General features: G+C 55.5%; 2 protein-coding genes across 2 annotated transcripts; one reads left to right on the top strand and one right to left on the bottom strand.

Moving 5' to 3' along the window:
• Positions 1-8932: 8932 nt before the first annotated feature.
• LOC131499199 (fibrosin-1-like protein) lies at positions 8933-15518 on the bottom strand. The gene is made up of 4 exons (XM_058707037.1): positions 15321-15518; positions 14301-14360; positions 11897-12748; positions 8933-11422 (listed from the first exon to the last, which is right to left on the bottom strand). The coding sequence occupies exons 1-4, from the start codon at positions 15516-15518 to the stop codon at positions 11024-11026; spliced, it is 1509 nt and encodes a 502-aa protein (XP_058563020.1). The 3' UTR covers positions 8933-11023.
• On the top strand, positions 14770-18053 carry IRX3 (iroquois homeobox 3). The gene is made up of 4 exons (XM_058707066.1): positions 14770-15783; positions 15970-17089; positions 17272-17338; positions 17811-18053. Exons 1-4 carry the CDS (start codon positions 15517-15519, stop codon positions 17863-17865), a joined length of 1509 nt encoding a protein of 502 aa, XP_058563049.1. The 5' UTR covers positions 14770-15516; the 3' UTR covers positions 17866-18053.
• Positions 18054-25005: the final 6952 nt, after the last annotated feature.

Here is a 25005-nt window from a genome sequence, read left to right as displayed (position 1 = left end):
TTGACAGGTATTTCTTTCTAAGCCAGTGAGTGATGTCCTCAAACCGGCTCTCCCTGGGCTCTCTCCAAGGCCACCTCCCTCCCCGATGACTTCCTTTCCCACCCTCCTGTTTTGTCCTTCTCATTCTCTTATCAAGCTCGGAAAATACTTATTTAAATTTGTTCCTGGGGCGCCTGGGTGGCTCTGACTTCGGCTCTGACTTCGGCTCGGGTCAGGAGCTGGTGGTTTGTGAGTTCAAGTACCGCGTCGGGCTCTGTGCTGACAGCTCGGAGCCTGGAGCCTGCTTCGGGTTCTGTGTTTCCCTTTCTCTCTCCGCCCCTCCCCTGCTCATGCTCTGTCTCTCTGTCTCTCTCTCTCTCAAGAATAAACATTAAATTTTTTTTTAAATTTGTGTGTGTCCGTGTTTCTATCCTCCCAGGAGAATGTAAGCTCGAGAGGGCAGGGGTTGGCCAGCTCGTATGCCACTGTGTCCCCCCTCTACCCAATGTCCAGCACAAGGCAGGCCACACATGGAGCACACGCTCAACATTTGCGCCACCCCCCCCCCCCTCAGCCCCAGATCACTCATGGTGGGCTCGGAGGGCGAGATGGGCTCAGGGTCCTGCTCACACCTTCCCTGGGAGCGGCTTCAGCGTCCGCCCACGGCCGCCTTCTTCGCTTTCCCGCGCAACAACGGCATTGTGAAACCTGCACGGTTTGCCCTCTTCGGCCCACTTTACAGGAAGAGGGCATCCTGCAGAAATTAAGGAAAGCTGGGATGTGCTTCTCACTAGCTGTGTTACCTCAGGCAAGTTATTTAACCTCTCTGTGCCTCACTTTGCTTCATCCGTACAAGGGGAGAAACCGCGGTCCTGACCTCATAATATCGTTTTGAGGTTTCAGCGGGGGAAGATTTGTAAAGGGCTTAAAACCTCACCTGCCCGTAGTGTCACATGTGTGTCACATTTTATGGAGGGGAATATGATGGCAGAGGTTAATAGTATATCCCTGCATGATAAATGGGAAGAATGCCTTTTTTTTTTTTTAATTTTTTTTTCAACGTTTTTTATTTATTTTTGGGACAGAGAGAGACAGAGCATGAACAGGGAAGGGGCAGAGAGAGAGAGGGAGACACACAGAATTGGAAACAGGCTCCAGGCTCCGAGCCATTAGCCCAGAGCCTGACGCGGGGCTCGAACTCACAGACCGCGAGATGGTGACCTGGCTGAAGTCGGACGCTCAACCGACTGCGCCACCCAGGCGCCCCGAAGAATGCCTTTAAGATCTGTTAAATTCATCATTATACACCCAAGCGCTCCATTATGTGTTCTGAGCACTTTACACGGATTAAGTCACTTATTTTTCCCCACGGCCTTTCACAGATGGGGAAACTGAGGCACCGAGAGGCCAAGAAACTTCCCCAAGATTCCCCGGAGAGCAAAAGGCGGAGCTAGGGATTTGAGCCCGCACATATTTTTTGTTTGTTTGTTTGTTTACCAATAATCCATGTAACCTGGTTTGTAATCCACATCCGTGTCTCAGACGCACGTGGGAGACTCACGTAAGGGACAATGAGTTGTCACCGGTGGCCAGTGAGCCAATGAAACAGTCCTCCCAACTAGGGGGCAGATTTAATGAGGAAAGACACCAAAGCTCACAGAACCGTGTGCTGGCGAGAAGGAGGTGGGTCCACGGATCTGGGGAGAGGAAAGGAATAGTTACCCAATTAAGATTTTAGTTGCAGGAGTAAATTCCCAAATGCAGATGGCACAGGATGGTGCGAACGCTGCAAGAGCCTGGGTTGATTTTTTTTTTTCCCCTTCCTTCTTCCTCAAAGCCGTGAGGAGCCAGAGATCGGGAGGGAGGCGAGAGCCCACACATATCCCAGCATGCCAGCCTGTGCCCTGCCGAGCAACCTGACTTGTCTGCTGCTTCTAAACAGCTGGAAAAATGTCAAACTGTCATCAGTGATTAAAGTGGGATTTTCCAAAGGTTTCAAAAATATTTCAGAATTCAAGAGCTTATTCCTCTCGCGGAAGATAAACCCAAGCCACATTCCCTGAGCGGATGCCTCATGGGAGCCGGTTTCCCGGCTGGTTTTCCTCCCTGGGTTTCCATGGTGGTGGAGGGCAGGCTTCGCCTTTGCTGTGTGGTGCCTTTGCGGCTTCAGGCGGGTCTTCTTGGCTGTTTCCAACCAACCAAGATGCACGGGAGCGCACGCGTGGGCCCAACACTCCCCCAGGATGCGCGTAACTCTGAAATATAATTACGGTGGGTCCATGTGCCCACCTCGCACGCCTGCAGGGCTCCTGAGGGACGGACCGATACCTCGTCCACTTCTGTGTGCAGGACCAGTTATGCAATCTTCAGGGCCCAGTGCAAAATGAGAAGGTGGGTCCCTTGTTTGAAAGTTATCTAAGAATTCCAAGATTGCAATAGCAGAGCATGAAACTAAGTGCAGGACACTTCTTTTTTCTTCTTTTTAATATTTTTTAAATGTTTATTTATTTTTGAGAGAGAGAGAGAGAGAGAGAGAGAGAGAGAAATAACAGGGGAGGGGCAGAGAGAGAGGGAGACGCAGAATCCGAAGCAGGCTCCAGGCTCCGAGCCATCAGCACAGAGCCCGATGCAAGGACTCGAACTCACGAACTGTGAGATCATGACCTGAGCTGAAGTCAGACACTTAACCGACTGAGCCACCCAGGCACCCCAAGTGCGGGGCACTTCTAAGCACGGGGCATGGTGCACAGGTCACATGCCCATGAAACCAGCCCTGTCCACATAGGTACCTCGTCTGTGCTCAGTCAACGCTAACTGAATACATATCTTGCCATTGTCATGACCGCTCTGAGCCTATTCTTTTGACTCTTGGAGTTTAAACATTTTTTTTTCCCATTTGCTGAGTGCTCACTGGGTCCAAGGCATCATTCTTAGCACTTTCCGTGCGTCAGTCTGTCTTCGTGAAAATGCCAGGTAGTAGAAACTATTACTGTTCCCAGATGGCGGCAGGGAGAGCTAAGTCAACAGGCCGTAGGAGTGTTTCCATATTCGAACAAACAACAAACCATGCATGTACGGAACAGCTGGATACCTGCCTGCTCTGCTCACCTCCTCAGGATTACAGAGTCCTTCCAGCGTGCTCCAAAGAGCACGCTGCTAATTCCAGTGCCGAAAAGCCAGTTGAAATCTACAGTCAGACATCTGGCGTACCTACAGTGCGCCATGGGCTGGGCAAGTGCCTGAGAGGACAGTAGACAAAGGACTGAATGTGGCATTCTGGAATATGATCGAGACCAGGCCTGGTGCACAGATGCTCCGTTAATACCTATTAAATTGAGCTGAACTGAAATCGGAAGCCCAAACTCAAGACATTCAAGCCCAGTTAGACCCATTGCTCTAGATGTGTCAGTCCTTATATTACTTATCTATCGCCACGTAAGAATTATTCTAAAACATAGCAGCTTAAAACTGGGATCAGCAAACTTTTCTTTAAAGGGCCAGACAGTAAATATTTTAAAGTTTATTTATTTATTTTGAGAGAGAGAGAGAGAGAGAGAGAGCACGGGAGGGGCAGAGAGAGAGAGAGAGAGAGAGAGAAAGAGACAGAGAGAATCCCAAGCAGGCTCCGCACCACCAGCACAGAGCCTGACGCGGGGCTTGAACCCATGAACCATGAGATCATGACCTGAGACGAATCAAGAGTCAGCCGCTTAACCGACTGAGCCACCCAGGCGCCCTCAGATAGTAAATATTTTAGATTTGTGGGCCATATGGTCTGCACTACAACTACTCAATGACCCCTGTGGTTGGAGCATGAAAGCAGCCATAGGCAATTCGTACGCTAATGGTCATTTCTCTGTATCAATAAAACTTTATTTGCAAAAACAGATGGCCGGCCCACCTCCCAACTTCAAACAATAAACACTGATGATTTCACAGTTTTTGTGAGTCAGGAATCTAGATGATGGGGGCCCAGGGTTTCTTACGAGGTTGCGATCGAGTGGTTGGTTAGGACTATAGTCCCCTGAAGACAGAGCCGGGACTCGATAATCTGCTCCCCTGCTCACCCACGTGGTTGCTGGCAGGCCTCCCTTCCTTGCCACGTGGGCCTCCCCATAAGCTCTCTGGGTGACCTCACAACATGGGAGCTAGTCATGGGTGAGAGAGAGACAGAAAGTGCCCAAGACAGAAGCCACAGTCTTTTGGTGACCGAGTCTAACCTCCGAAGTGTCATCTCATCACTTGTGCCGTATTTTATTCAGTAAAAGTAAATCGCTAAGTCCAGCCCACGCTCAAGGGGAGGGCTCTCCACAAACACAGGAGCTGGGGACCACTGGGGGTCACCCTGGAGGCTGGATGACACGGTCATTCATCTGGTCATTCACACAGCAAACATTCTAGACGCACCCGCACCTGCCATACACCACGCGCAGGGGAAGCTCCGGGAATGCAGTGGCGACAAGGCACGAGCTGCCCCACGCTGCCCCTACCCTCCTGGCCCTGTCAGCACCCGTGTTTCTTAGAACTGGTTGTGTTACAATAAAAGACGAAGAGGGGCACCTGGGTGGCTCAGTCGGTTAAGTGGCCGGCCCTGGATCTCAGCTCAGGTCTTGATCTCAGGGTCGTGAGTTCAAGCCCTGCATTGGGTGCCACTCTGGGCATGAAGCCTACTTTAAAAAAATACTTAGGGGCGCCTGGGTGGCTCAGTCAGTTAAGCGTCCGACTTCGGCTCAGGTCATGATCTCGCGGCCCGTGAGTTCGAGCCCCACGTCAGGCTCTGGGCTGACCGCTCAGAGCCTGGAGCCTGTTTCAGATTCTGTGTCTCCCTCTCTCTGACCCTCCCCCGTTCATGCTCTGTCTCTCTGTGTCTCAAAAATAAATAAACGTTAAAAAAATAATAATAATAATTAAAAAGTAAAAAAATACATAAATAAATTAAATAAATAAATAAATAAATAAAATACAACAGGGAAAGAGAAAACTAAGAAAAGACAAAAAAAAAAAAATTGAGGAAGATGCCTCTATAATACAAAAGATTTCCAAGAACTCATAGATGTCTACCTAGCTCAACTAACAGTCCCTACGGGACTAACTAACTAACTCCCCTAACTAACTTCCTGTGGGACCCAGACAGGCAGCATGAAAAAGTGACGGCCGTCCCCCTCAGAGAGCAAATGTGCTCAACAGAGAACTTGGGTCCCCATTGCAAGGGAGGTGCCACCCCCATTCAAGTCCAGCCTGTGGGACGCCGCCAGAATTTGGGTCTGAACTGATTTTCTGAGAAAATCCTAGCATTGGGATTTTATATGAAGTCTCCTAATAAGTCGCCCTAGTAAATATGGGCAATGGCGAGAGATTGTGTTTCCCTTCTCCTGTTCTCTGTGTGTCTCAGCCTGGTTTCTCCTGGTATCAGGCCCTGAGGCCAAAGCTTGCATGCAGGTGGCCTATATGGGAAATGATCCCAGGGGGTAGGACCAGGAAGCGAAAGGGGGAGAAGGAAAACCACCAAGAGCAAAGCCGCGCTCTTGGTTGACTGTCCCTATGGGAGCTACATGCTGCTACGACCTTCCGAGGCACTTAAGGCTTGCGTCTCGGAACGGCCTGCTCCAGAACAGAAGGGGAAGCCTTTATCCGTCCGCTCCCCCGACAGGTCAAGGGCAGTCCCACAGGTGCTAATTCCCCGGCACTTCCAGGTGGCATACAGGTGGGTGCCCACAGGTGCCTCCTGCCGTCCCAGGTCAATACATCAAAGAAGCAAGAGGTCTGGAGTGGGGGCTGAACCTGCTTGTCGAAGCCACAATGGGACAGGGTGGAAAGAATTTGACGTGGGCCCAAGAGGTGTCCCTCGGAGCCGCCCTCCCTGCCGGAGGCACATGTAGCCTCTTGCTTTTGAACTCAAGCTCGGCCACGAGATGGCTCGGGCCAACGGAAGGTGAGCCGAAGTAGCCCGCCTTCGCTTTCAGGCAGAAGCTTCAAGAGCCAGGCTGTGTGATTCACTGTGCTCTCCAGATGGAGGCCCCTCTGTCACCCCGGGTCCTGGCACGCAGATGTCATGATCACTTGTAGCCTGGGTGCTCACCAGCCCCCGGGGGCGCGAGGATTGTGTGGACTTTTAAAACTTTGCGAGACGATCAAAGCCTACGGGCATTATCCTCAGGACACCATGTTGTGACCTCCGCCTTAGAAGAACCAAATTCTAGCGCCATAAGTGGACTAACGTGGGACTTGAGGTTCACTTTGCAAGCTGTGGATTTGGGGAAGGGAGGTCTCTCTCTGCTATATACCATAATATCCTGGCTTGGATACCGTAATACCAAGGGCAGACAAGAAAGCTGGTGGAGCTGACCCTGCTCTGCGTCCTTTATGCCGGCACCGTATGCTTTCAGCATATCTCAGTTTGGACCAGCTGCATTGCAAGTGTTCCATAACCACATGTGGCTAGTGGCTACCATAGTGGATAGAGCCCCTTGAAAATATAGTTGCCCCGGACCTTTCTGTCGTAGCCTCGTCTCCGCCACAACATCACCTCCCCACAGATTTGTGATTACGCTTTCCAAAGGACCAGCTCAGGGGCGCCTGGGTGGCGCAGTCGGTTGAGCGTCCGACTTCGGCTCGGGTCACGATCTCGCGGTCCGTGGGTTCGAGCCCCGCGTCGGGCTCTGGGCCGATGGCTCGGAGCCTGGAGCCTGCTTCCGATTCTGTGTCTCCCTCTCTCTCTGCCCCTCCCCCGTTCGTGCTGTGTCTCTCTCTGTCTCAAAAATAAATAAACGTTAAAAAATTTAAAAAATAAATAAATAAATAAAGGACCAGCTCTCCTACCCCCATCATATCACTTCGACTATCCTAGGAACATCACTTTCGCTTCCTAGGAAAGACTATACTTTCGGGGACCGTTGCTAGAGTTCATTGCAGAGGGCTGCTGCAAAAAGTTATAGGGCTTAGAAACAACAGAAAGGTATTCTCCCATGGTTCTAAAACCTAGATGTCTGAAAGGTGGCAGGGCTATTCGCCCTCTCTCTGAAGGCTCTAGGGGAGAATTCTTTCTGGCATCTTTCTGGCATTTGGTGACAATCAGCACTTTTTGGCATTCCTTGGCTTGCAGATACATCGTTCCGATCTCTGCCTTGGCTTCACGTGGCTTCTCCCTCGGTGTCTATCTCTGTGTCTTTTTCTCTTCTCACAAAGACACTAGTTTTCCTGGAGTAAGAACCCATGCCACTCCGGTGGGAGACCCAGGAGGAGTTTCATTTCAACGAATTCTGTTTGCAGTGGCCTTATTTCCCAATAAGGTCCCATTCTGGGGTTCCGGGAAAGAGGCGAATTTGGGGAAGACACTATTCGACCGGGTACACCCGGTATCACTGTGTTGTTTATGGTACTTGATTCTATCTTAACTTGTCCTACTTGCTTTCCTGTTTGCTCTCTGATTGCCCCCCAGTAAAAACGGAAGCTCCATGTGAACAGCTATCTCATCATTCTGCACCTAACACCGTTTCTAGCACACAGAAGGCACTCAAGAAATATTGGCTGCAAAGAGAAATGGAGGGAGGGAGCAAAGAAGAAAGAAACTTTCTGGTTTGACATTTTTAAGATGGTGCGTGGGAATCAAGAAAGGGCTGACGCTAAGGGGGCTTCCTACAAATGGCTGCTTGGGACTAGTCTTTCTATTCTCTTCCCAGAAGCTTTAGAATAAGCCCAGCTCGGGCTCCTGGATGGCCTCTCAGAGCTATCCATTCCCATACCTCCTAGGAACCTGCCCTCAGTCTTATCCCACCACAGAAAAGAGGGTGCCTAGCTAGCCAGGAGGGTGGTACCGGAAAAAAGGAAAAAGGAGACACTCACAACTCCCGCCCAGGCCACGCTCTTCCCTTTGGAGGAGGGGTGTGCACCCGCAAGGGTGTCTCTGCCTTGCAACTGAGAATGCAAGGCAGTAAGGACGCTCAGCTGCCTACTGGCAATTCACAGAAGTGGGCTAGCTGGAGACCAGAGCAAACCGGAATGCTTGGTAAACGGGTAGCAGCCATGAACCCTGGGTGACGGGGCTCACGAGGAGAGTCTTGTGTTTCCTAGCCTTCGAGTTTTTCAAACGAACTGAGACCTGGATTTTTTAAGAAAATTATCTCACTAGCAAGTGTGGGCAATCAATTCAATTTTTCAAAAGCTCAGCAGAGGCCCACCTCCCCGCCCCTGCCACCACCATCAAAAGGCTGCCTGTGACCAGAGGTAACCCTTGATTCCCACCCTCTGGGGAACGCAGCTCCTCGGAGTGTCTTTAGGAATCGGAAATTTCCAGTGTGGGTGGGAGCAAAATGGAACTCTGGTCCGTAGACTCATACGGGGAAGACTGAACCAAAAAGAGGCAAGGAACAGGTTCAAACACCTACAGTTAGGCCTATGCAAAGCAGACACCTTCTCTCCATTCCCAAGCAGGGATAAAGCATCCTTGACCTCAGCTGTAGTTTTGCCCAGATCCTCTCCAACTATTTACATGAACTGTAAGGATCGAGGTGAAGGGAAAACCCTACAGCCTGGCTGCCCTTTCCCTTCCTTCAAGCCGGGGGCTAGTCTTCAAATACCTCCCTCCCAAGCTCCCAGCACCACCTTCCCAAATCATAGTTAAGAATATCAGATGGGGTTCCAGTCAGGACTTGGCCAAGTTCTCTAAGCCTCAGTTTCCCCATCACTAAGATAATGGCTAGGTCATACCTCAGGTTTGTACAAATTAGAGAAAGGCACTTCTTTTCCAGTGCAGCCCCAAGCCAAGGCACCAGCTTGATGAGCACAGAAAGACTGGAATTCAGGACCCTCTTCGCCCCTCAGCTGGGTGCCTTTGTTCAGTGAGCAACCTGCACAACCATTCAGGGCCACCCTGGATAGTCTCTCCTTTGTAGACTTTATGTGTGATACTGTTTAACACTCATTATTTGTGACAATCCTTAACACAATTATTGGGTAAATTATAATAAGGCAACACGTTTTTATTCAATCCTAATTTTTTTTTTTTACATACTCTTCAACAGAGAATTATATTAACTAAACCCTACGGTGCTGTGGCCTTTGGGGTCCTCAGTATGATTTCTCTTAGAGGCAGAGAATTAATATTGTTGAGGAATAAGAAGCATCCCCTTTTCAATTCTCCCATCTCTTCTGAAAAAGATCCAGTATTTAATAATTCCAACACTTGCTAATCAATACACACACACACACACACACACGCACGCATCCTCTAGAAGTGATTCCCGAGCAAGCACCGTGGCTCAAATGTTTTAGATCACTTGCTTTTAGTTGTTTTTTATCTCTTCCCATTTCCCTTTATGGTGAGTAACACCCACTTTTCAATTTACAGTAGCCGTATCAGGTTTTCTTTCCCAAAACATGTATTTAAGTATTTGAAATGAGTCAACTTAAGGAAAAATGTTAAACAATAGCAGAGGTGGTGGCGGAGGGCTTGAAGTTTGGGAAACTCAACACCGCTGACTCCAGACAAGCCCAGATCCTGATGTTTTCTCAGCTTTCCCAGTTTCGAGTTGGGAGGAGGCCGGCGGATGAGGGCAAACTGTCCAACACCCAGAGGTTCCCCGCTCTGCTGCGTCTGGAGCTGGGCATCCAGGCCTTTCTGACTGTTCCAGCAGTCGGTTCCCTCTGAGCTCGACTGGGAATTTGCTCCCTGCAAGTCCTGACTTTCATACACCTTCACCTCTTTGAGAGGCAGGCCCGGTCCTGTCTCCTGAGCTCTGGGGACCTTCTCAGAGAGGGACATGCCCCCTCTAGAATGACTGGGCATGTCCTCCAGGTCGGCTCTGTCAGGCTGAGCCCAGGCCGGAGCCCGGCAGGGACAAGCCAGGGGCCTGTGGCAACCTTCCCTGGCCCAGCGAAGCCGCTGCGCCCTTCCAGATTAAGGAGTGAGTGGAGCCGGGGACACAATGAGGCTGTGTTTGATCCCGCGACGTGTCACTCATTTCAAACAATTCATTGCCACTAGACGACGACGTTGTCAGGCACTAATTTCCTGGTGGCGCTCCATCACAGGCCTCGAAGCATCAGGGGAGGGGGAGGGGCAGAGGCCCACGGGTGGGGGCGTGAGGGAACCTTCTCGAGCGAGGCGGGGGTTCCCGTAACGAGGCTTTAATGAGGGGAGTGCGGCCGGCCTTTGTGGAGAAGCCCAAGGAGGCGGCGGCGGCCGGGCCGAGCTCTCCGAGAGGTCACTTCCTCCCCGGGCCGAGCACCCGCGATCCCGTTGAGGGCCAGCTGCGGCCACCAGGCCGGGCGCCCGCTGCGGGCTCTCTTGGGCCCGCGCCACCCTCGCCGGCCCCGAATTGCGGCCGGAAACGGAGTATTTCCATGCAACAATGCAAACGCGCTCATTACCATCTCCTCAATATGCATGAAGAAAATGCACTAGGCTGGCCGAGCCCCATCACCCGGCTCCGGCCTCGGCATCCAATAAGGCGACATATTCATCTCCCAAGATGGATGAGGAGGGGGCGCCGCAGGGAAGGCAGATCCCCGGGGGGGGGGGGGGGGGGGGAGGGGACACGTCCCGGGGAGGAAGAGGAGAAGAGAGAAAATACAAGCGCAGCAGAGCCTGAGACGCAGACCAAGGAATCGGAGAAGGAAATAGATTAGGATGAACGAAAGAAAGAAAGGTGGATGGAGAAATGAGGGTGAGGGCGAGGGGCAGTCACAGAGGCAGACAGGGATAAAAACAGACAAAATAAGGGAAGGGGCAAGGAGCAAAACTGAGAAAAGTAACTGCGAAGTGGTCCAGAGGAGCGGATAAAACCACGAAATGGGGAGCGCGCGGAGGAAAGAATGGAAATGAATGAGTTAGAAATCGAATACTCAGAAAGTGGGACAGACAGACACAGACGGGGAGAGGAAAACAAAGGAGAGGGAGGCAGTGAAACTGCTCAAGTCAGGTGGAAAAAGGATGATCGTGGAGAGGTAAAGAAAAATCAGATCACTTGCGCTGAAGGCCAGGTTTTCGATCTCGGCCATCCTGGGCGCTGCGAGTCGCGGGCCGCTCGGAGACGGGGGCCGAGGGCTAGGTGGGGGACGCGCAGGGGCGCAGCGGGGAGCCAGGGGCCGCCAGCCGGCCTCGCACCCCTCCTTGGGCTGCCCTGCAGGCTCCGGGGTGCCCAGGGCTGACTTGGGGCCCACTCTGCGCGTCGCGGCCCGCAGCCGCCGCGGCCGGCCGGGCGGCCTCTCCCTCGCCGAGAGCAAAGTTGGCAAAGTTTCTCCCAAAGTTTCCCCGACGCTTCTCGGGACGCAGGGACCGGCTCCGAGGCCCTGGCGGCTGGTGGGGAGCGGCAGCCCGTTCCGGGGCGGCTCTGGAGGCCACCGGCCCGCGCCCCCTGGGATGCCCGGGGTCCGGATTCTGGCCTGATGCAAATCGCTCCCGGTGAGGACGCCAGGCCACGCACTCCGGGTGTCTGCAGGGCTGCTAATAGCGGAGAGAGAGAATGCGGGGGAGAGAGAGAGAGAGAGAGAGAGAAACAGAGAGAGAGAGAGAGAAGAAAAAAATATTCTCAGCTCAATTTAAGTCTCATGGAAAGGGCTTACAACTGTAATTAAATCATTAAATTCTTGTCTACGCTTCACAGAGCGGAGAGAAATTAACTTCCCACCAACCTCATTTTCTATTTGAACATGAAATAATGATTTTCTGCCCGTCTAATTACAAAGCCAACATCTGATCAAGCCAGCATCCAGAGGGGATTATCACATGCACGAGTATTAGACCTCATTACCAGCTTGAGTGCAAAATTATTACATCTTGTAATTGGATGGTGAGATTTATATACAGATCGGCCCGGTTTCTGTAAGATTGTAATTACAAGCTTCGTTGGTTAGCTACTTATCAGAACTTTGCAGGAAAACAAAACAAATGACTGAGGAAAACGAGCATTTCATTAACCTGTAACCCGAGCGCGGGGGGAGGGAGCGGTGGGAGCGTGCGCCGCGGCGTCTGCAGGAAGCGGAGGGATCGCCGGCCGCACTGCAGCCCGGGGATTTCGGTTCTGGGAGAGAAGGACTGAAGATGGGCCTCGGCGGGGAGACCTAGGGCGACAGCGGCGCCCCTCGACGGGGACGCGCGCGCACCCTGGGGCTGGGCGAGGAAGGGGCGGGAAGTGGGCCTGGTGGCTAGCTGCTGGCTTTCAGCGCGCGGCGCTGCCCTTGAGCCTGGCGGGCCGCGCGGCCCCTGGGCGTACGTCGGGCCGCGCGGCCCCAGGTGCGAGTCCAGCGAACGCTGCTGCGTGCACCAAACGTGTGCTAGGGACACCCTCTCCGTGCACTGCCACACTCTGGGCCGCGTAGAGAGAGCGCCTACAGCAAGACTCCGAAGCGCTTTGTGAGCCGGGAACGTTGGAAGAAGGCGAAAAGACGGAGAAGCTTTTGTGTGCGGCACGTTTGTGCGCGCGTGCCTTTCCCAAATCAGCTTCCCGTGCACCTGCTTTTCCTCCCTGTGCGAGTGTGTCACTTTGACCTCATCCCTTGGATTAAAAAGCTCTGGAAATGGTTCGGCTGTCCTCGAACCCCAGAGTTCAGTCCGGAGCCGGGTTCCGTTGGCCCGGTCGAGTTGGGGAGCCAGTGCCACGTCGGGGCTCGGCCGCCTACGACGCTGAGTCCCGACTTGAAGCGCGGATCGCCCGGGCCAGGGCGGGGCTGATCTCTGCTGGACACTAGGGTAGCGAAGAGGCCGCTTCCGCCCGGGACCTGGGCGCCTTCTTGAGTACGCGTATGGGTTTGGAGGGGGGTGCCTTCGGGGCTATGAGCGCCCCTAGACCTTCGTGGTTGGGTCACTGAGAACAACCTCGTCCCTTTCCTGGCCTCTTTCCCGCCTGGCTCCACGCTGCCAGGTCAATAGTTGGTTAATGCGGAAGAAGCGTCTCCGGGGCTCATGGTTTTTCTCTTAGCCTTCTGGAAGAGCTGAGTTAAATAGCGAGCGTTTCATCCGGGCATTTACAGCGCAGCCCCAGAGTCCCCACCTCGGAACCTAGCTCTTGGCTCGCTCCGGTCTGGCGCCACCACTTTGCACAAACTCTAGGGTTCAGGGCCGTCGAGGCTCGAGGTCTGACACCTAGGAAACAGTCCGGGAAATAATGTTACCCTCAATTTTGCCACCCCTGAAATCTTCCGCGAGAAGGTGAGCCCCATGACTCCCTATGCCATTTGGCTTCGAGGTTTAACTGTAAACGAAATCAGGCTCCGGGGAAACATTTCAAAGCCAGAGCTTCCCCTGATATCTCCTCCTCTGGGGAGACTCCAGCTAAGGCCAACGCCCGGTATCTGGAAGAGAAGCAGGTGGGGGGAGGATATGGGAAAGAGCTCGACCGGATTTGAGGAATTTGAAAAGGCCACACAAGTCAGTTTCCCCAGTTGAACCCCAAACCTGGCCGCCTCCAAACTTTCCCTTGTCTTCCACCCCATTTTTCTCTGGAGCCGCCGCCGGGTGCCAAGCCCCGTGGAAAGAAGGCGGGGGGGGGTGGGGTGTGGGAGTGATGGGCGAGGTCAAAACTGGGAGTTCATTCCTCAACTGGACTGCCCAAAGCTGCTCGGACCAAAGATAGCCCGGGCCCCTCACTCTGATGGAATTCGGATTCAATTGCCCTCTCCATCAGCGCGCGGCGGCCAGTTTCCGCCTCGAAGCCGAACTGGCCACTCCAGGACAGAGTCACCGCCTCCGTGTTGTCCCCGGAGCGCTACCGCTGCAGGTCTGGCCTGCGCGTCAGTCGCAGCCGCGGCCTAAAGCTTTTAGCCCAGAGCCTCTACGATTCCGGGAATTTCAATCCCGCTGTCGGCTGCACGCCCTAATCCGTGAAGGTGGGCGTTCGGATACTGGGATTTCAGGTTTGATTTAGGAAATATTCCACTGTGGGACCAAAAGTCTTGCCTCCCATCCCCACCCGAGACGGTGATAGGATCCTTACAGAAAGAAAACGTGTTGGCACGGTGATCGGGGAGCAAGGGAAGGGGTAGTGAAAGGAAGGATGTCTACAGACCGAAAATTCCAATATACAAACTTCTCGGAGCGCTCTGGGAAAGTTCCTGGAGCCTCAGCCACCGGCTCTCTGCTCCTCCACCATCGCACACCCGCTTAGGGCACCGGCAGGCGCCACTTCCCAGTCGTGGCTCCCCAGGATCCCCGGGGCGGGAGGGGGGAGGCGGGTGTCCACACTTCAGTCCCTGCAAAGGCAGAGCCCGCCATTTCTAATGAGAGATTCGCACCCGGACACAGGAGGCGTTAAAGTGGCTGGGTAGGGGTCTGTTTCGCTCCCCTGGGCAATGAGATGGCCTTTGAAGAATCGACCGGGGCGCACCCCTTCACCCTTCGCGAATTCTTCTAGCTTTTTTCCTACGCCGCGGACAGTGCCTGGAGTCTAGAGGTGCGAGCCGAAAAAGGGTCCGGGCCGAAGAAAGCCCCAGCGCCTGCCCTGGACCAGGATCTGGTCCCGACCCAGGCCCCGCGCTGGGGCGGGGGGAGAGGTACCGAGGGCGGGCAGCGGGGAGGGGCGAGCTGACCCCGTCCTAACCCGCGTCCCCAGCGCCTCCCGCTCCCCCTCCCCGCGCAGGCCGGAGGGGGCGGGCAAGGACTCCCAGCGCCCGGGCTCGCGTCCCCGCCCCGCCCCGCCCCGCCCAGCGCGCCGTCTCCTCCGGGGTGGGCGGCCCCGCCTGGAAGGCGCCCAAGCGATTGGCGACTCGGGAAGGAGACGCGAGGAAAAGTCGAATAAGAGGGCGCGACGTCAGACCCGAGATTTGGGGAAGGGCAAGGGAGGAGGTGAGGGCGGGGACGGACACACAGACTTAGACACGGATCCACGGACTCACACCCCCCGCACAGCACCCTAAGTGTCCCCAACTTTAGGCCGCCTGAGCCCAGGGCGCCGAAGCCAGGGCTGGGGGTGGGGGGGGGGGGGGAGTGTCGTGGGAGTAGAGAGAGTGAGATAAAAACAGGGGTGAAGAAAGAGTGAAGGGAGCAGAAAAGGGAAAAGAGCAAAAGGAATAGAAAGAACGGGAAAGGAGAGAGAAAAGAGTTTCCGATCGTCCAGGAGAGTGAAGGAGCCCGAAGGAGCGGAAGCGATCCTAGGGGGAAGAGGAGCTCTGAGAGGGAGGGGAGAGGAAGGGCGAGGAGGGGGAGTACAAACTAGAGGAGGGTGAAGGAAGCGAGGCGCGACACTGCTCGGGGAGAGGAGGGCAGTGAGGAGCGAGGCGCGGGCAGAGGCGGCTCGGACTGCCGAGAGGAGGGAGCGCGGCGCAGAGAGGAGGGGCTTGCGGGCCCGTAGAAATGTCAATCAGAGCCCGGAGCCCCGGGAATCTCCGCCAATCTGTTCGGACCTGACCTGGCTCCTCGCCGCCGCCGCCGCCGCCGCCGCCGCGGAGCAGATCAATAGGCGAACGCGGAGCGCTGCGCAGCGCGGGAGGCAGCGCGGCCCCAGCCCGGCCCAGCCCCCGATGCGCGCAGGAGCCCGCGGGCGGCGCTGAGCTGGGCGGCCCAGGGGGCCGGGCCCCCTCTCCGTCCGTGCCCCGCGGGCCACCATGTCCTTCCCCCAGCTCGGATACCAGTACATCCGCCCGCTCTACCCACCCGAGCGCCCGGGGGCCGCCGGCGGCGGCGGCAGCGCTGGAGCCCGGGGCGGCCCAGGAGCCGGAGCCTCGGAGCTGGCCGCCTCGGGGTCCCTGTCCAACGTGCTCTCCTCCGTGTACGGGGCGCCCTATGCCGCGGCGGCAGCGGCTGCCGCCGCCGCCCAAGGCTACGGTGCCTTTCTGCCCTACGCCGCCGAGCTGCCCATCTTCCCGCAGCTGGTAAGCGCCCAGGGAGCCGGAGTGGGGCGGGGGGAGGGTTGGAGCTGGGGCGCGGGACGAGGTGGAGCGCGCGGGAGTAGACTAGCGGGGCCCAGGCCGGGAGGGTGGAGGCGGCGACGGCCAGGGCGGCTAGGGCTCACCCGCGCTCCCTCCGCGCGTGTCCCTTCCTTCTCCATGTGCGTACAGGGCGCGCAGTACGAGCTGAAAGACAGCCCGGGGGTGCAGCATCCGGCCGCGGCCGCCGCGTTTCCGCACCCGCACCCCGCCTTCTACCCGTATGGCCAGTACCAGTTCGGGGACCCGTCCCGTCCCAAGAACGCCACCCGGGAGAGCACCAGCACGCTCAAGGCCTGGCTGAACGAGCACCGCAAGAACCCCTACCCCACCAAGGGCGAGAAGATCATGCTGGCCATCATCACCAAGATGACCCTCACCCAGGTGTCCACCTGGTTCGCCAACGCGCGCCGGCGCCTCAAGAAAGAGAACAAGATGACTTGGGCGCCCCGCAGCCGCACCGACGAGGAGGGCAACGCTTACGGGAGCGAGCGCGAGGAGGAAGACGAGGAGGAGGACGAAGAAGACAGCAAGCGCGAGCTGGAGCTGGAGGAGGAGGAGCTCGTGGGGGAGGAGGAGGACACGGGGGGCGAGGGCCTGGCGGACGACGACGAGGACGAGGAGATCGATTTGGAGAACTTAGACGGTGCGACCGCGGGGCCTGAGCTGGCCTTGTCTGGGGCGGCACACAGGGACGGCGACCTCGGCCTGAGACCCATTTCAGACTCCAAGAATAGCGACTCGGACGACAGCTCGGAGGGCTTGGAGGAGCGTCCGCTGCCCGTGTTGAGTCTGGCCCCGGCGCCACCGCCGGTGGCCGCGGTTCTGCCGTCTCCGCCCTCTCCTCCTGCAGGCCTGGACCCCTGCGCTCCCGCACCACCGCCCGCCTCAGCCCTGCAGAAGCCCAAGATCTGGTCCCTGGCCGAGACGGCCACAAGCCCGGACAACCCGCGCCGCTCGCCTCCGGGCGCGGGAGGTTCTCCCCCGGGGGCAGCCGTCGCGCCCCCAGCCCTGCAGCTCTCTCCGGCCGCGGCAGCCGCCGCGGCTCACAGACTCGTCTCGGCGCCGCTGGGCAAGTTCCCCGCTTGGACCAACCGGCCGTTCCCAGGCCCTACGCCGGGCCCACGCCCGCACCCGCTCTCCCTGCTGGGCTCGGCCCCTCCACACCTGCTGGGACTTCCCGGAGCCGCGGGCCACCCGGCCGCCGCCGCTGCCGCCTTCGCTCGGCCGGCGGAGCCCGAGGGCGGAACAGGTGACTACTGAGCGCCGCAGCGGAGGAAGGGGGTGGGTTCTGGGGGTCGCGCCGGGGCGGACAGAGATGGCAGGACCCCGGGGGGCGCGGGGCGCTCTCCACCCCGCGCCGGCCTCCCGCGGCCCTGAGTGCCGGCGTGGAGCTCTCTAAAGGCCCTCCTTTTTCTTCCCCGCTTGCCTTAGATCGCTGTAGTGCCTTGGAAGTGGAGAAAAAGTTACTCAAGACGGCTTTCCAGCCCGTGCCCAGGCGGTAAGAGACCCCGCGGTAGGGGCGGACGGTGGGACGAGCAAGTGGGGGAGGAACGAACGCGGAGCACTGGAGGCTTTTGCCCCCGGGGAGTGCAGCCGGGACGTGCTTTAAAAAGGGGACCAGACACACACTCCTCCGTAGTGCCCGCGGGCCCAGAGAGGCCTCGGGCAATCCCAGCCCGGCACCCGGGCGCGGCCCAGGGTACGGCGCGGTAGGAACCCGGGCCCCCGCCGGGCCAGCGGCGACTCTGGGAAGCCCACCTGGCGGTCTTCGAGCCGGGACCTCGGGTCCCTACTCCTTCCCAACCTTCTATAGCTAAACCGGAAGCCCAACATCTACAGCTGGACATCATCTGACACTGAGACACCTCCCAGTCCCCCGGCCTCAGTCCCAGGTTGGGTGTCCCAAATCCTAGGCAGCGTCGGTGCCCCGAACTCTCACTTCCTTTGCTACCACTGCTTCTCTCTTCCAGGCCCCAGAACCACCTGGATGCCGCTTTGGTCTTATCGGCTCTCTCCTCCTCCTAGTACTTATTTTTAAAAATTTTCAATCGTTGTAATAATTGTAAAAACAAAAAACAAAAAACAAAACTCTCTGTATAGTTATGACTTGTAAGCATGTCCGTGTATGAATACCTAAGAAACAAAACTAAGCAAAAAGAAAAAAAAGAAAAAAAAAGAAATAAACCAAGTTCCCTCAGTCCTCCCCAAGTGGCTTCTGTACCCCACATTAGCTGAGTTTGTGAGGGTTTTTCTGGTTGATGTTCGGTTGATTTTGGGAGGTGGAGTTGCCGTGAGAATAAGAGTGTCTGACTTTTTTTTTTTTGTATATACAGAAAAATGTACATATGTGTGAACCAAATTGTACAAGAAAGTATCTATTTTTGGCTAAATAAATGAGCTGTTGCCACTTTGACTATAACCTGCCTGTCTGCCCGCCCCCCCCTCCACGGACGGATCTATTTGGTTTTTGTTTTGTTTTGTTTTGTTTTATCCGCTGCCCCCGCTCCCCATGTTTGAAGAGTCGCCGGCATCAGCGGGAAAAGAACGACAGTCAGGACCCAGGACCGTGTGATCACAAGAGTGCAGAAGCCAAGGAGACACAGAGGTGGCGGGGCTGGGGGCACCGCTGGAGGTGAGGCAGTTGGAGAAGTAGCTGGGGTGCCCCAGGGAAAGGGCAGAGGAGACAGCTGGGGGGAAACCGGAGAAGATGCCCTCCGAGGAGCCTGGGGAGTTGGGCCCACCCGGTCGGTCCACTGGATCAACCCTGGGGTTTGGGGCCTGCTCGGATGGCATGGCAGAAAGACCCAGAGAAGGGTCTGGATGCAGAAAGGTTAGGTTGGGGGGTTCTCATCAGTCCCGTGCCCCCATTCTTAGATAGGCACAATTGAGGCTCTCTGAGTCTTATGTCAGGGCATGTGCAAGTTCAGTTCAAGCCCTTTCCAACCTCGCTGCACCCCCAGACTCCTCCTTACAGATGCGAGGGTGAGGGGTGGCGGTGAATAGGGGTTGCCTACGGAGGAGCAGCGACCCGGGGATGCACAGCATTTCCTCTTAGTGACGGTGCCCAGCCCGAATTGAGAGTGGGGGGACCTGAGTCCCGGTGGCCTCTGTGCATCTTGGCACCCCAGCGGGTTTTACCCCAAGTGCCCTGGAAGGATAGCTTTCTAGGGTGCTGGTGGGGGGTGCGGGGGTGTTGGGGCCTGTGTACCTATCCAGCCAGGATTCCCGCTTGGGGCCTGTCAGGGGGTGGGCGCGCCGGGGGGGAGGGAGTCGGGAAATTTGGGGCTGGAGCTCCCTCTACAGGACAAAAGGGCCACTCAGCGCCTGCCTCTGCGGCCTCTCCAGCCAGGCCTGGCCTGGCCACCCGCTGGCCGCCCTGTCCTCGCCCTCTTGTTTTCTCTTTCAGTCCAACAGCCTTGCCCAACTTTGATTTGAACAAGTTGTAGGGAGCACTGGAAGAGTGCCGCCTTGGGCACGAAGTGGGGGGTACCTTTTTTTTTTTTTTTTTTTTTAATTTTCCTCCTCTTTAGTTAGTCAATTTAGTTAGTAAATTTTGTGGTTAGTAAGTTTCGTCCCGTGTGGAGCCTGTGACAGTCTCGTGGCTCCCCTGGGAGGTTTGGGCAGGGCTCGAACGTCTGAAGCCACAGAACAAAGCACGGAATTGTATGTATTGTACAGCTCCAGGTTCCGCAGGAGCCTGGTCCACATGGGGACCCATCCAGGCTGGGGGGGAGTGGGGACAGCTGCCAGCGGGCACCCCCCCGGGAAACCCCAGTGAGGCTGGATAGGCGGGGTATGGTGGGCCCTCCAGGGGCCAGTGGGTCTGTTGGTGGCCAATGTGTTAGTCCGTGGCCTTTCACAGAGGCCTGGTGAAGCAGAGGTTGACATCTGGGCAAAGACATTCTGAGGCTGGGACTCCCCCTCCGGCCCCTTCCCCAGAGGTGGGAGATGTTTCTCCGGCTCCCTCCTCTCCCAGCTCTTTATTAATGGTGTTTACAGGTCCAGACTCCTTCCCAGGACTTAGATACAGGCTGTGGTTCAGCTCAGGCCCTGGCCCCATGGAACAGGCTTCAACTGCCTGGGTGGGCCTTGAACCTCAGAGGCCAGGGCCTTGGAGCCAGGCAGAGGCCTCTGCTAATCAGCATGAGTGCCTTTAGGGGGACAGCACGCCTGATAGCCTGTCAGCTATGGCCTCACAAGCTTCTCTGTCGCACAGACCTAGCTCCCCAGTCTATGTCCCGTGAATCTCTGAGCAGATAATTAACTTCGCTGTGCTGTATTTCCTCATCTGTGCAATGGGAATAATCATGCCTACCCCGCCAGGTGGATGTGCCCACGAGAGACAGAGACTGTCCAGGCCTGGCATGTGGTAGTGAGGGTGACATAGCTTTAGTATCACTAACGTTCTATTCTAGAATCTCAGTCCCCTCTCTTCGACTCTGGACGGTATTCAGCTCACCCGCTCCCATCAGCCATAACAGTGAGGCATCTGCCTCCAGGCATCTCAGGACCCAGCTCGACCCAGGGAGAAAGGAAACTCCCCAGGCAGGGGTGATCGGGGAGAGGGGTGATGGCAGAAGTCCGGCAACTTTTCCACACGGAACGTCAGCCCAGGGAGGAGAAAATGCATCTGGTCACAAGGAGAGGGGTGTGGAGAGGCCAAGCCGAGCTTGCGGAGGTCAGACCCCCCGTCCTCGGTGGCTGTGCCATGAAAACCCCACGGCCTGCTCACCTCTTCAGGCCGGCTCATTCCCAGGATAATGGTCCTTGGATGAGACCAGTCCCGCCCCCGTGAAGGGGCAGTGTGTGGACGTGCTGAGGAGAGCCGGGAAAACCTGGGAGTGGGGAGTGGCCACTCCCATGTATTTGTAGCCTGTCGGTCGCACGGAACACACAGGCCCTTCAAATGGCCCCAAAGTGACCCCCAAAAGGTAACGCCGTCCAAACAAAGAAACCTAAAAAAGGGGAGAGGAGGCCGCTCCCCTCCACATTCACCAGGGAGCTGGTTCCGGGTCCTCCTCCCTGAACCGTCCCCTCGTCCCTTCCCTCTCCCTCTTTTCAGGGACCCCAGACACTGCCTCCATCCATCCTTTATTGTGAGGCCCTCAAATTTTAAAAGGGGAAAGGAAGCCGGAAGAGCAGGGCTCCCAGAGAGAAAGAGACACACACAGAGAGAGAAGGAAGCCAGAGAGAGAAGAGAGAGAGAATACATGGGAATCTTACCCTGGGTCCTGATTAAGCTTCAATTAGAAATAAAATATGTCAATCACTCCGCCTGGAAGGGGTGCCGGCTGTCGTGGCTGGTTATGCAAAGCACGCCAAGGTGTGTGGGGATAATCAATTAGGTCAGAGGAAGGAGTGTATGTCACCACGTCCCTCATTATCTGCATGCAGCCAGAGGTGGGGGTGCATCACCGGGCCAGCGAGCCAGAGGAGAATAAAATTATCTCCCTAAGTGATGGCCCATTCGCGGTTTCCGATTGAATTTATTTTCACCGGAATACAGGGAGGAGGAAGCCGGGTCCAGGCAGAGGGCAATATGGAAAAGTGAGTGCAGCAGAGGCTTCCCGGAGGGGAAAGGGTGCTTCGGCCACTCACCTGTCCGAGGTGAGGAGCGAGGAGAGGGCTGGTGGTCTCCAGGCCACCTGGAGGGTCCCCTGTCTCAGGCCTGAGTTGTGGAAGGTTCAGCAGCAGGGATCAAAGGCTTGGATAGAAATTGGATGCCAGACGCCTTCCCTGATTTGTTGGGACTTTCCATCAGGAACTCCAGCATGGGGCTTCATTATTTGTATCCTTCGAGAAATGTTCTCTGCGTCCTGTAACTCCCAGTTGCACGTACCCCTGCCTCTACCAAATGACAAAGGACAATGGCAGATGTGTACCAATTGTGTCTGTGGCCAGAGATAACTCCGACTCGAGTGGAGGAAAGTGCCATCCCGACTCGGGCCTCCAACTTCACCGTCTGCAACATAGAGGGGATCAGATTAGACGAATTTGTTCCAAGCCAAAGGTCTCTAGTATGAGGCGTAAATGGAGGGGGCCCATAACCTCTCCAGCTACTGTCTCCAGATCCTGATTTGCCACTGTCTTCTGATCCAGCCAGCCAACGTGACCACATCGAAAGTGTCCGTCTCTTGCATGGCCAGCCTAGCTTTAATGCACCTGCTCCCCTCAGAATGGAGGTTCCAGCCCCTCCAAAGATCATCCTGATTGTTTGCATGGGAACCCCCCCCCCCCCCCGCCGCCCCCGCGGCATCTCTCCCTGATGGCAGAAGGGGTGAGTACCCAGGGCAAGATGGGGAAGAGGTCCTAAGATAGAGCAGTGGTTCTCCACTGGGCGGTCCCCACGCTCCCAGGACATAAGGCAACGTGTGGAGACATTTTCCAATCGTCACGCCTGGATACGGGTGCTATTGACAGCCGCTCACACCAAAGATACTGTCCCACGAGGCCCAGGCCAGCCCCGCCAACAGAGAGTGATGGGGCCCAAGATGTCAACAATGCCGCCGTTGAGAAACCTAGAACCCGAGGGAGGGGAGAGGTGTCTGAGGGCAACTACAGCAGATGTTTTCTCCCAGAAACCACAGCTCTGTGGAAAGACACGTTAAAGAAGGAGTGGGGCCGCTTTTCTGCTCTTGAAAAACTTCTGGCCCTGGAAGGGGGCAAGAGGGATGAGAAAGCATCAACAGGAAACTTTGCCAGCCTGAGAAAAAGAAAAGTGGGTTTCAACTCCCTGAGCCTCTGGAGGTGGGGCCGTCTCAGGACAGAGAGATTGAGAGAGAGAGAGAGGGAGAGGGAGACAGAGTCATCTCCAAAGAAGATGTGTGTCTGGAAAGTTGGGGCCTTTCTCCCTGGATATTTATATCAGGAGCAGGTTACGGGAATGTTCTCACAGATGAAAGCCCAACTCCTGTGGTTTCGCCTCCTAATTATTGCCACCTCTTAACTGCTGCCAGCCTTTCCTGCACTTAAACGCGTCTATTTATTTACTCGCTTATGTTACCCCGGGGTGCCTGTGTGTGTGTGTGTGCCTGTGTGTGCGCCTGTGTGCGTGGGTGTGTGTCCCGTGTCAGGGAGCAGGAAGGAGACAAAGGCAGGGTAAAGTCTTACTCGGGGGGCCGGGGCCCGTCTAGGCCGGGAAGGCTGTGATTTCATGGCTTTTGTGCCCCTGGCGAGCCCCGCAATCTCTCACTGCTCCGGGCCGCTAACAAGTGGGCCCACAGCCCTCCGGGGCCTTTGGAGTTCACTCATCTGAGAGATTGGGCTTTTCTCAGCCGCTCAGATTTATTTTGCTAAAGTTACAGGGCAATTATGGAAATGCGCCCTTTGAAGCTGGGCTGATTTCTCTTTATTTTCTTCTCCCTGACAAAGCAGCACTTCCCTGCCTCTTGTGGGCTTTTTTTTTTTTTTTTCCCTTTCCTGCTCTCTCTCTCTCTCTCTCTTTCCTCTCTCTTTTTTTTCTGATAATTCTTAGATAGCGGGAGTTTCCAGGGGTAATTTGAAAAACATCTTTTGAACAGTGATAAAAATGTGTGTAGATTAAAATGATGTTTACTATTGATTTTAACGTTATGGGTTGTGTGTGTGTGTGTGTGTGTGTGTGTGTGTTTGTTTGTTTTAATGGGATTCTGATGGCCAGGCGGGGAAACATGAATTAATGATAGCAAGAGACAGGTCTCCCATGCCCCGGTTGTGGGCCGGGGACAGTCTCGCCAGCCTGAGGCCCAGAGTGGGGAGGCCCAGGGCAGCCTGGCAGGCCACCTGGTTGGCCAGCAGACTGGCCCAGCCACCTGGGGCTCCCCCCCTCCCCGCGCCCCCGGAATGCATCCCTCCACAAATTTAACAGGATGGACACCCTGATCCCCTTTCCTCGCACCTCAGGAGTAAGAGGCCCAGACCCAACAGGGCTGTGTTTTCTGGGCTTTGTACATTATTTATCACTGGAGCGCGGAATCTGGAGGCTCCGTGTGAACCAACCCAACATATTCCTCTTCTGTCGCCCCACTTTGCTTGACTTGACGCAAGGGTGTTGAGGAAAAGTGTCTGAGGCCAGATGGTGTTGTCCTCCGTGTTCGTGAGGCCTTCGATGGAGAATGTGGCCTGCTCAGTGTGTGGGAGCCTCGGTTTCTATTTTTTCGAGTGGCTTTGAAGTTTCCTTTGTCCATATTTTTCTTTGCTCCTCCCTCCCTCCTCCCTTCTTGTCTTTGGGGGCGAGTGGCTCATTATCTGTATACAAACACCGACGGGAAGTCTCATCACCTTCAAGAGCTGGGCGTCGGCCTCAGCGGCCAGAGTGGGGGCCTTTCCACCTCCTATTTCCTTTACCTTATTTCAAAAAATAAAATAAATTGGGCCCCTGGGTGGCTCAGTCAGTTAAGTGTCTGACACGGGCTCCGGTCATGATCTCATAGGTCGTGAGTTCCAGCCCAGGAACTTAAACAGGTCAAAAGCACGGAGCCTGCTTGGGATTCTCTCTCTCTCTCTCTCTCTCTCTCTCTCAGAATAAGTAAATAAACTTTAAAAATTAAAAAATAAGTAAAATACAATAAAACAAATGAAATGGAGTCCAGTGCTTACTAATTGATAGGCCTGACCCCTCACTGCCCTAACCACTTTCCATGAATTTTAGTTAATGTTCACAACCCCCCACCTCGGGGAGACCCAGTGAAGAAATTAAGGCTTAAAGAGAAGTTCAGCTTAAGAGACTCTTCTGGTACCAGGCAGAACATTCCATAGGGTATGCTCTTGTCTGAATGTACAAGGGGCTGGTATGGTTGCCTCAAGGAAAAGACCCCGGCAGCTGGGGGTCAAGGACAGCAGGAATATTTTTCAGTCTCTGTCCCTTTGCTCCCTTTGAACCGTGTGAACGTGTCAGTTCTTCAGAAAGCTTTTTTGGTTTTTAAATAACTGAGATGTGCGAGAGCGAGGAAGTGTGTGAGACACAGACAGACAGACAGAAAGCAGCTTCCCTGGATCTTACATCATTCATTCATTCACTGACACCCCCCCAGATAGTCCTCAAGTACCTGTATGTGGGGGACAGTGCCCCTTCGGGTGGTCCCTGCCATCAAATTGCCTTGGATCCGAGCCTGGCTCCAGTGCTCCCCGACGGTGACCCCGAGCTTCGGACTGCCCCTCTCTGAGCTTTGCTCCCTCATAAAACAG

The sequence above is a fragment of the Neofelis nebulosa genome, chromosome 17, assembly GCF_028018385.1.
Source record: "Neofelis nebulosa isolate mNeoNeb1 chromosome 17, mNeoNeb1.pri, whole genome shotgun sequence".
NCBI classification, from domain to species: Eukaryota; Metazoa; Chordata; class Mammalia; order Carnivora; family Felidae; genus Neofelis; species Neofelis nebulosa.
Note: the sequence above shows the minus strand (reverse complement) of the source record. Positions and strands in the feature narration are given on the sequence as shown.